Raw genomic sequence first — 12,500 nt, 5'->3', positions numbered from 1 at the left:
GTCCCATTGGGACGAGAAAGCAAGTGCATGAAAGTGTATTTTACAGAAAACAGATGATTGTTTGGTTCTAAAATTTGGTAAATAAGTTGCTGATATATATATGTTTGATTATATAGAACGGATCTAGATTTTATTTAACAATGTAGATCGTTACGAACCTTTATAGACATCCTAGGCGTGTCTAAGTAAATACAGTTCTGCAGGTTGTAAGTCATTTTAGATATAAAGAGATTTGTGAAAGCTGTGAATCTGTGCGGTGAACAAAACCTCACACACACACACCGTCTTCTCCTCGTCACAGGATCTGATGCAGCAGAACGACATAGCGTACGTCCTCAATGCCAGTAACACCTGTCCCAAACCTGACTTCATTCCCGACTCGCATTTTCTTCGTGTTCCTGTCAACGACAGCTTTTGTGAGAAGATCCTGCCATGGCTGGACAAATCTGTGGAGTTCATAGGTCAGCTCCCAGAAAGGTTTTTGTTTTTAACTGATTTGTGTTTGAGGTTTGTCCCTGAGTCATTTCTAACCACCAGCTTTGATTACTAGGACACTGACATCATTTACAAATTTTAGGGGATTTCTGAGGCACTGAATTACCTTCACTTTGATAGACTTGCTTTCGTTTTGGTATATAAAGCCAGATGATCAGCTTTGTTGTTACGCTTGCAGGTGTTGACGTACTTTCTTTTTCTTTTCTAGAAAAAGCGAAAGCATGTAATGCCAGAGTTCTAGTACATTGCCTGGCTGGAATTTCCCGATCGGCCACCATTGCCATTGCTTACATCATGAAGAGGATGGACATGTCCTTAGATGAGGCATACAGGTATGATCCAGACTTTAGACTAGTTAAAGATGCCCCTGTGGAAAACTAGGACACAAATAACTATTTAGAACTGTAAATTTCCTAGGTTTGTGAAGGAGAAGAGGCCGACCATCTCGCCCAACTTTAACTTCCTGGGCCAACTACTGGATTTTGAGAAGAAAATCAAGAGCCCTAGCGAAATGGCAGCTAAGGGTAAAACAACGCATGTGGAACTGGCCATCAAGACAAGCCCTGGCCAAGAGAATGAGTTTTGTGTCCCGTGCTCGTCCGGGGTAGAGAGATCTGCCCTGACTCCACTAGAGCCTCTGACACTGCCCTGTGTACTGGCTGGTGTTCCTGAGGAGCAGCTTCTGGCTCAGGCTCTGTGCAGTCTGCAGCTGAGTGAAGAAATGGAGGAGAGCATGCGCTTGAAACGCTCCTTCTCCCTAGACATCAAGTCGTACGGAGAGCCGAGCGTCGGAGCTCCTTTACGCACGTTTGGCAGTGGAGATAATCCAGACTACTACAAACCATCCTCGTTTAAAGATCCGTCGGTTAAGCCTTGTCAGTTCTCCCCTGTGGAGGAGGTCTCAGAGCAGTCGACTCCCGAACAGAGTCCGGACAAGGAGCAAGCTGAAGGTCCCTCAACTAGCAGTAACAAGTCTGTAAACTCTGCCAAATCCAGTCACCCCAGCAACCCTAACCAATCCACTAAGCCCCAGTCTACATCCTTGAAACCCCCTCCACCACCTGCCTGCCCCCAGCCACTTCAGAGGAGCGGTAGCATGGAGGAAACTGCAAGTGCTGCCAGCTTTCTGCTCGGTCTCTCGCGCTCACAGCAGCAGTTGGCCAAAACTGGGTTAGGCGCTCTAAAAGGGTGGCACTCCGACATCCTTCTGGCGCCCGTCACCGGGGGCTGGTACCTCTCGTCTGAATCAGCTCGCTTTTACTCCACCTCGGCCATTTTCAGCAGTGGGGGCAGCGGAGGAGCTTCGCAGAGCAGTTTCACAGCGACGTACAGCTGCAGTCAGGGTTTGGAGGCAGTAAGGAGACGCAGCAGACAGAGGAGCAGTGAAGGTGGAGACTCACGCCGCAGCTGGCACGAAGAGAGCAGCTTCGAGAAGCAACTAAAGCGGCGTAGCTGCCAGATGGAATTTGGCGATGGCATGACCGAGAGCCGCTCCAGAGATGACCTGGGGAAAGTAGGCAGCCAGTCCAGCTTCTCTGGGAGTATGGAGGTCATCGAGGTGTCCTGAAAGAAAAAAAAATTGAATGTTGCTCTTAAACTGAATAATGACTTTTTGTAAGAAGGATTTTGTGGATTCTTTCTCAGCACAAAATTTTTATCAAGTGCTTCATAGGCTTTTCCCCACTGACCAAGAATATTTTTGTATTCATCTAGCTGAATCTTGCAGGTAATAATGTTCACTGAATGCAGCTCCCTTTCGTCGATTGTCCGAGAGTGGACACAAACACTTTCAGTTGATCATGATATAGATATATGTTTGTTTATATTGTAGTTTTGTTTTAGCTGAGCCTGTTTATTGTCTTTGGATCAGTATTGATTATTTACCATTTTCCAATGATGTGATTGATCCAATATGTTTGTCTGACTCCAGTACTGAATCTTGAGCCTGAAACCGAAGCACGAATGAAGCTGAAGAGTGAAGATTTTTCTGCATGCTCTGACAAAGGGTGTCTACGTAGCGACTATACAGTACCTCACAAATCCAAATTAAGGGCTTTGCTCTCTCTCTCTCTCTCTCTCTCTCTCTCTCTCTCTCTCTCTCTCTCTCTCTCTCTCTCTCTCTCTCTCTCGCTTTTATTTTTGCCTCTTTTTTTTTTGCCTTTACTCATATGTGTAGCTTTTAATAGTTAAAATCTCAGGTCTTATATTGAGCAGCAGGAAAAGACATTTATTTAAAAAAAAAAAAAAAAAAAAATCCCTTTTGCTTTGAATTCAAGCGTTAAAATGTAAACGACTGTAACGAGATTTTTTTCTCTTATGTGGGATGATCCACAATTAAAAGTGTTCGGTAGCCGAATGACGTGTGGGACTGAAGTTAAGATGAAGATCAGGTATTAGAGGTAGAGTGGAGCTGAAAAGGCCAGCTGTTATGGCTTGCTGTGTAAATGGTGGGTTGTTTAAGCAAGTGCTGGGGAAGAGGAAGTCTTGTTTAAAAGGTGCAACTCGATCTTGCTTGAGATCAGAGTGGATTATTGTCTTGTCAAACATCTTTTCGATGGAAAATAAACACCTTTTCAAGTCAAAGCTAATCTGCAGTGGAAAACATCACACCACGTTGGTTACATAATGATCGGAAATTATGAAACAGTCGTCGCTTGGCATCATGTTTATGGCATTCGTTCTCAGTCTGTTACACTGCAGAAGGAGCTTATGACAGAGAGCCAAAGCTACAGATTTGTACTGTCAATTCAGTTAGTAACACAAAGCACATGAATTCAGAAAAAGACTCCAACACACAACCATCACGGGCTGTAAATTCATCTGTGAATCTGGTTTAGCATTAAAATTTACATCATTTGGCAGACGTTCTTATCCAGAGCGACTTACATTATCTCATATTTAATATACATAACTGAGCAATTGCAGGTTAAGGGCCTTGCTCAGGGGCCCAGCAGTGGCAGCTTGGTGGACCTGGGATCGAACTCACAACCTTCTGATGGGTAGCCCAACACCTTAACCACTAGGCCACCACACACCCGCATACAGCACAAGCTCCTCCCACAACTAATAAACAAGATTCACTAGAAACACTGTGGACACGAATGTGATTAACGTCTTCAGTCAGGAAAATGTTCAGTCTGATTAAATTAAATTTGAATATATTTAAATCTACATCAGTGTAAAAGAATCTCTCAGATTACATACTGCACGTGATCCGACCTCAGTCCTGCTTTCGATTAAACACCATATTGTGTGTTTGTGGGTCATGCAGTTGGTTGAAACATCTGCTTATCACATGCACCTTAAACTCAAGTACCTTTTAGTGGAGTTGGGTCATATGTTTAGTTTTCAAAAAGCATCATTACAACACGTTCCTGGTTAAACGGATGAGTGAATGTCCCATTGAACACCGGTTATTCTACCAGTTAAGATCAGATGCTTTTGCAAAACTAATATACAGAAAAGTATGTGCAGACCTGACTATCACACCGCTACATGGTTCTGTCTCTGTATGCTGTAACATTACAATTTTCCCTTTGCTGTAACTATGAGACTCAGACACTGTTCCAGCACGACGATGTCCCTGTACACTAAGCCCCTGAGCTCCATGATGACATGGTGTGTTAATGATGGAGTGGAAGAACTGGAGTGTCCTACACAGAGCCCTGACTCTGACTCAACCCCACTGAACACCTTTGAGGATGAACTGGAACACCGACTGAACCCCAGACCTCCTCACTCACACCATCAGTGTCTGATCTCACTAATGCTCCTGTATCTGAATGATCACTAATCCCCACAGACACACTCCAACATCAGTGTCTGATCTCACTAATGCTCCTGTATCTGAATGATCACTAATCCCCACAGACACACTCCAACATCAGTGTCTGATCTCACTAATGCTCCTGTATCTGAATAATCACTAATCCCCACAGACACACTCCAACATCAGTGTCTGATCTCACTAATGCTCCTGTAGCTGAATGATCACTAATCCCCACAGACACACTCCAACATCAGTGTCTGATCTCACTAATGCTCCTGTATCTGAATGATCACTAATCCCCACAGACACACTCCAACATCAGTGTCTGATCTCACTAATGCTCTGTAACTGAATGATCACTAATCCCCACAGACACACTCCAACATCAGTGTCTGATCTCACTAATGCTCTGTAACTGAATGATCACTAATCCCCACAGACACACTCCAACATCAGTGTCTGATCTCACTAATGCTCCTGTATCTGAATAATCACTAATCCCCACAGACACACTCCAACATCAGTGTCTGATCTCATTAATGCTCCTGTATCTGAATAATCACTAATCCCCACAGACACACTCCAACATCAGTGTCTGATCTCACTAATGCTCCTGTAGCTGAATGATCACTAATCCCAACAACTGTGATGGTCAGGTGTCCTTATACTTTTAGCTGTATAGTGTGTAATGCAAACATTAGTTTGACTCTAAGACCATCATCATCATCATCATCATCATCATCACTACTACCACAGTGGTGGACCACAGCTGAATAGTAAACCTTCCTTAATTAAACAGAAATTTGAATACTTTCCGGTTACATTTAATACTGGATAATGATGGATAACATGATGAGCCAGGACATTCTTCGTTAAACCATTAAACCTTTTACTGATCCTGAATCTCATCCTGCTCTCACAAACTCCAAAACACGGTCCTGCCTGATCGTTACCACCCAAACACAGAAAATATCTCTGCGTTGCTAACCAGCATTTCTACCCAGGAACGTTTCCAGGACAGTGCCATCTACACCTCTTTATAAACTCAGTAATGAGCTAACAACCTTGCAGCTCAGAACGGTTGGATTGTCACGTTCATTACTCCTGGTGGTGTGTTTTTTTCCATGACACAGAAAGCAGTGGCTTATTCCAATTTGAATGCGTCCCTATAACTGTGAAGATGATACTTCTGTAAATAAGTGCGTTCTTAGACAACAATCAGTAATAAATAATGTTTATAATGCTCCAGAATCAGCAGGTTTGAACTATTTAGCCACTTTAACCAGGAGAAGTGTTTGACCTTCTACATCATCTTTAAAAAAAAAAAAGACTTAATGTCACATTCAAGATGTACAGCGAGTCTCAAAGCCAGGCCAAATGAAATTTCCTGTAGGGAAATCTTTATGGCCAAATGACAGTATATAATGTTTTTTTTTTCCTAACTGAATGTGTTCTGATGGTGCATACATAACAGAGAACGGTAGAGAAGATTCTACAAGTGTGTGAAGCGTGTGAATGTCCTGTGGAGGTTGATTCGGCCTTGAGAGTATGATGTGCCTTTTCCTTTCAGTGTATGCAGTTCTTTGATGTTGATGTTGGTGGTTATTCAGTTGTATGTTTGACGGTTGAAATAAACCTAAACTGGTACTCAACACGTGGTACTCTGTTTACATTCACTAAACAAACAGATCCACCAACTTTCCTTCTGATCACATGCTCAGTGTGGAAGTGATGCTGATACTGTATGGATTTTGGTATTGTTGTGCTACATCATGAAGACTTTGAAAACACCTTTGAAAAGCTTCCAAGGGATCTACAGTTATACAGGTAATAACCAAAGCTATCAATGCCATGTGTGAAATAGCAGAAAACTCTACTTTAAAGCAGCAGTGATTATAATCCTGAGTCAATAAGAATCCAGAAGGCCAGAAGACAAAATTCAGTATTGTGGTTCTTCATCCTTATAGCCAGTAGATGCCTGAATTCATAATAATCATTACACAGTACACACTTACACAAAGACCAAACATTTCTACACACCGTGACTAATGATATTCATAAACAGATTTCATGTTACTGTGCGTTTCTTTTAACAAGGCAATAAAAGAATCTACTTTGTTCACATCAGATGTCATTTTAAAGCAATCAGTTGTTTATTCATTCATTCATTCATCTTCTACCGCTTATCCGAACTACCTCGGGTCACGGGGAGCCTGTGCCTATCTCAGGCGTCATCGGGCATCAAGGCAGGATGCAACCTGGACGGAGTGCCAACCCATCGCAGGGCACACACACACTCTCATTCACTCACACACTCGCACACTACGGACAATTTTCCAGAGATGCCAATCAATCTACCATGCATGTCTTTGGACCGGGGGAGGAAACCGGAGTACCCGGAGGAAATCCCAGAGGCACGGGGAGAACATGCAAACTCCACACACACAAGGCGGAGGAGGGAATCGAACCCCCAACCCTGGAGGTGTGAGGCGAACGTGCTAACCACTAAGCCACTGTGCCCCCCAATAGTTGTTTATTTAATCAATAAATTACAATATTAGAACTGTAGTGGGTCAAACATTCACATGCACTAAGCTGTCTCTCTAAACAGTCTGGAACAGAAAGTGACGTGACATTTTGAAGTTTCTGATTGGCCATGTCAAAGGCTACACTTAATCCATATAGAAATATATAATAGATATATAAAAATCTCAAGGCCATATTGAAGACACTGACTCTCACAGGGATTAAAGAACTTCAAAAACTCTAAAGGTGCCTTAAAAGTGTTGATGGACGGTGACCATTAGGACTCTACATGGCCATGGCCTGAAAGATGAAGCTTTTACTCCAGGATCTGTGTAAAAAAAAAAAAGCCAGGCTAAAGTTTGCTAGTGATCATAATCCTTCTGGACGTGTGTTCTCTTTTCAGATTAAACAAAATGCCACTTGCTTGGCCATAAACATCTATGTGTGATGGAAACTGTGAAGCATGGGGGTGGTAGCATCATGTTGTGGACATCAATTTAAAGTTGTAACAAAATGAATTAAAGCAAAAAGAAATGAAAGTATTAGAGCAGGAATCACAAAGATCTGACTTGAATCCTATAGAGAATGTGTGGACTGAAGTGAAAAAATGTTTCTGATCGAGGAAGCACACAGACCTGAGCGAGTTACACCAGTTCTGTCAGGAGGAATGAGCAGAAACTCTATTAAATATCTTTTGGCAGAAACTGGTGGAAGTGACCCCATGTGTTTGATTATTCATCTCGAAGCACTTAAAATGTAACACTACCAAACATTAACCAAAACTTCTGACCCTCTGAACATCTGTAAGAGTAAAAAACCCTAAAATAAATGAGAATTAATCAAATAAAAATGATCTAGATACTCTATATGACAACTCAGGAATTGAAGTCCAGTGCCAAAACCCAACACCATTCTGGACCAAAACTAGGCATGAACTATAAAGAATACATTATGTCATGATAAACACTCTCACTCACTCATCTTCTACCGCTTATCCGAACTACCTCGGGTCACGGGGAGCCTGTGCCTATCTCAGGCGTCATTGGGCATCAAGGCAGGATACACCCTGGACGGAGTGCCAACCCATCACAGGACACACACACACTCTCATTCACTCACACACTACAGACAATTTTCCAGAGATGCCAATCAACCTACCATGCATGTCTTTGGACCGGGGGAGGAAACCGGAGTACCCGGAGGAAACCCCCGAGGCACGGGGAGAACATGCAAACTCCACACACACAAGGCGGAGGCGGGAATCGAACCCCCAACCCTGGAGGAGTGAGGCGAACGTGCTAACCACTAAGCCACCGTGCCCCCTTCATGATAAACATCTTCTCACAATTTGTTTTAAGATTTTTTTGTGTAATTTCTGCTCATTCGTCCTGACAGAACTGGTACACTACGATCAGGTTTGTTTGCCTTCTCGCTCAGAAGCGCTCTTTTCTGTTCAGTCCACACATTTTTCTAAAGGATTCAGGTCAGATCTTTGTCATGGCTGCTCCAAAACCTTAAAGGCATGTCCGCTACATGATGCTGCCACCCCGTGCTTCACAGTTTAGAACTGATAGTTATGGCCAATCAATTGAAATGTTGTTTAATCAGACTCCTCCACAATGATTACGATCACTAACAAACTTCTATCTGGCTTTTTATTTTTTACACAAGTCTTGGAGTAGAAGCTTCGCCTCGCCTTAAACCTTCCTTACAGGGGATAAATAAAAAGTACATCTCATTTCTCTTGTATAACTCAACATCACCCTCAAGCATTCTGGTTCCACTCAGGAAGCTGACTGCTAACTCCAGACCTGTTTCCCTCCAGACATTCCTGTCCAAATCTTTGGAACATGCTGTTCTCACACAGATCTTCTTATGACCAACCAGCCAGGAGATGTTTAGCGTTTAGCTCCATTACCTGACAAGAGCTCACTACAGGAGTTTCCCAGGAGCTCACTCTTGTCCTCCCTGTGTACTAAATCACTGAACTCCGCTATCAGATCACATGACTGCTACATTTCCTGGATTAACTGAAAGTCTGCCTTGATTTAAAAAAAAACTTATTTCCCAAGTGGCATTTTTCAGCTGTGTGTTTTCTTAATGTCTTCTGGTTAGTTTTGCCTGTTCCCTGTGCGATCGTTTGTGTTTGCAGCCGTTAAGTGAACGTTTGCTCGATGTTGGATGTGTTCCGCTGACACACTAGTTTTACTTTTGAATAGTATTTCAGGAATTTGTTACAGAAGACATCAAGGATTTGTGCCTGTACTCTGGGATCTATATCTATGTGAGAAAGATCACTATGATCCTGTCCAGGTTTTTCCATTGACGGTGCAGGAGAGAATTCGAGCTACAGAAGAGCTGCATGCCTCATCTGGTCCACCAGAGAGCACCAGCACCTCACCCCCACTATTCATTAGCAACCACGTCCAAGGTTTTACAGCATGTATAGAGAATAGTTCAGGTGTGGGTCAGAAATGTCTACAAGCTGAACTACAAGCAGTCTGTTAACATTAAAGCTAAATTCTACTCCATTTTTTTTTGTTTACGATCAGAAAAGACGCTCTAAGAATCGACTAGAAAGCACAACACACTCAACACGGACGATACGAGTTACAATGTGATCCTTATTGAGGATATTTACAGAGAATAACAAGTATGATGAACGATCATTTAGCAATTAGACAACAACTATCAGAACAATGTTTAGAATCTTTTTAACATTAGGGAAATTTTGTTTTGTGAGCATTCAGCCATGAAACGACATAAAATGCATCTATTTTCAGCTATTTTTTGCTGAAACCTAGCACAAGCCTTGGTGAGGTTTTCTTTTTTCAGGGCCTGAAACTGGCAAGATTTTGAGGCAAAAAAAACCCCCAAAACAAAACAATACTCCACCTACTGGTCATGATTAATCATCTATTGATATTTACAGAGAATAACATATTCGTATCTGATGAAATCCTGCATGTTTTCCTCTACATGATCTTGTGGATGTGTCACGAGGGGCTGCTCTCAGGTCATACACCATCTCAGAGCTACCACTAGACTAACTGCCCTTCATGGAATTAAACTCTGGAGGCTGTCAGCAATTCTCCATTTGAGCTCCATGAGCGAGTGGAAAACAAAATTGATCTCCCACAAGCATGTAGAAGCTCTCCATCATTCAGTCTGGTGTAGTCAGGTTACACTGGGTGATTAGGAGGTAAGTCTGTGGTATGTACCTGGAGTTTTACAGATGAAGTGTAATTACCTGGCATTTGATCTTCTGTCCTATTATCCACTGCCTCTGTTTTGGTAGTTACTCAGAGAGCTGTGTGAAATCCTAGAAGTTAGAATAAGTTAAAAGGAGTCATCTCTGACTCCTGTGTGTGTGTGTGTGTGTGTGTGTGTGTGTGTGTGTGTGTGTGTCATCTCTGCTATAACTAGCAGTTGTTCAACAAATGCTAACATTACTATTAGCCTCTGTAAACCATTGTGACTGTTGATTTAAAGACAGATATAAGTTATTGATATGTCATTGATTTGATCACTTGTGTGGATGTGGACCAGCGTTCACACCAATATTAAGACAAAATATTATTGCACCTAGTGGCCAGAAAATGAAACTGCACCATGTGCTTATAGACAGCAATTGGGGCAAACTCACACTGTCCTATGAGCTCTTTGTGAAGATGTTCAGTAAAGTGTAGCAGCTTTTATTTTATTTCTCCAAGTATGTACTGAAGTGACATGTCATGTCTTAAGGAGCGTGGTGACACACACACACCAGACACACACACCAGACACACACACCATACACACACACCAGACACACACACCAGACACACACACCAGACACACACAGCAGACACACACCAGACACACACACCAGACACACACACCAGACACACACAGCAGACACACACACCAGACACACACACCAGACACACACACCAGACACACACACCAGACACACACACCAGACACACACACCAGATACACACACCAGACACACACACCAGACACACACCAGACACACACACCAGACACACACACCAGACACACACAGCAGACACACACAGCAGACACACACACCAGACACACACAGCAGACACACACACCAGACACACACACCAGACACACACACCAGACACACAGCAGACACACACAGCAGACACACACCAGACACACACCAGACACACACACACCAGACACACACACCAGACACACACACACCAGACACACACACCAGACACACACAGCAGACACACACCAGACACACACACCAGACACACACACCAGACACACACACCAGACACACACACCAGACACACACCAGACACACACACCAGACACACACACCAGACACACACAGCAGACACACACCAGACACACACACCAGACACACACACCAGACACACACACCAGACACACACACAGCAGACACACACCAGACACACACACCAGACACACACACCAGACACACACACCAGACACACACAGCAGACACACACACCAGACACACACACCAGACACACACACCAGACACACACAGCAGACACACACACCAGACACACACACCAGACACACACAGCAGACACACACACCAGACACACACACCAGACACACACACCAGACACACACCAGACACACACACCAGACACACACAGCAGACACACACCAGACACACACCAGACACACACACCAGACACACACACCAGACACACACACCAGACACACACCAGACACACACACCAGACACACACACCAGACACACACACCAGATACACACACCAGACACACACACCAGACACACACACCAGACACACACCAGACACACACACCAGACACACACACCAGACACACACAGCAGACACACACACCAGACACACACCAGACACACACACCAGACACACACACCAGACACACACAGCAGACACACACAGCAGACACACACACCAGACACACACACCAGACACACACACCAGACACACACAGCAGACACACACACCAGACACACACCAGACACACACACCAGACACACACACCAGACACACACACCAGACACACACCAGACACACACACCAGACACACACACCAGACACACACAGCAGACACACACAGCAGACACACACACCAGACACACACACCAGACACACACACAGCAGACACACACAGCAGGATGATACACATATACTCACTCTTTCCTTTCTCTCTCTCACTCTTTCCTTTCTCTCTCTCTCACTCTTTCCTTTCTCTCTCACCCTTTCCTTTCCCTCTCTCACTCTTTCCATTCTCTCTCTCACTTTCTTTCCTTTCTCTCTCTCACTCTTTCCTTTCTCTCTCTCACTTTCTTTCCTTTCTCTCTCTCACTCTTTCCTTTCTCTCTCTCACTTTCTTTCCTTTCTCTCTCTCACTCTTTCCTTTCTCTCTCTCACTTTCTTTCCTTTCTCTCTCTCACTCTTTCCTTTCTCTCTCTCACTTTCATTCCTTTCTCTCTCTCACGCTTTCCTTTCTCTCTCACGCTTTCCTTTCTCTCTCTCACTCTTTCCTTTCTCTCTCTCACTTTCTTTCCTTTCTCTCTCTCACTTTCTTTCCTTTCTCTCTCTCACTTTCTTTCCTTTCTCTCTCTCACTTTCTTTCGTTTCTCTCTCTCACTCTTTCCTTTCCCTCTCTCACTTTCTTTCCTTTCTCTCTCTCACTTTCTTTCCTTTCTCTCTCTCACTTTCTT

The 12,500-nt window shown here is 43.6% G+C and overlaps 1 protein-coding gene across 3 annotated transcripts in view; it reads left to right on the top strand.

Annotated features, from left to right (window-relative positions):
- Positions 1–5,916, top strand: part of dusp16 (dual specificity phosphatase 16) — a 26,179-nt gene extending 20,263 nt beyond the window's left edge. For all 3 annotated transcript variants that reach the window (XM_060889846.1, XM_060889845.1, XM_060889847.1), the window contains 3 exons: positions 302–461; positions 704–827; positions 913–5,916. In XM_060889846.1, coding sequence (XP_060745829.1) covers positions 302–461; positions 704–827; positions 913–2,062 — 1,434 coding nt within the window. In that variant the 3' untranslated portion in view covers positions 2,063–5,916. The remainder of the gene's footprint in view (positions 1–301; positions 462–703; positions 828–912) is intronic.
- Positions 5,917–12,500: the final 6,584 nt, after the last annotated feature.

The sequence above is a fragment of the Tachysurus vachellii genome, chromosome 16, assembly GCF_030014155.1.
Source record: "Tachysurus vachellii isolate PV-2020 chromosome 16, HZAU_Pvac_v1, whole genome shotgun sequence".
Lineage (NCBI taxonomy): Eukaryota > Metazoa > Chordata > Actinopteri > Siluriformes > Bagridae > Tachysurus > Tachysurus vachellii.
Note: the sequence above shows the minus strand (reverse complement) of the source record. Positions and strands in the feature narration are given on the sequence as shown.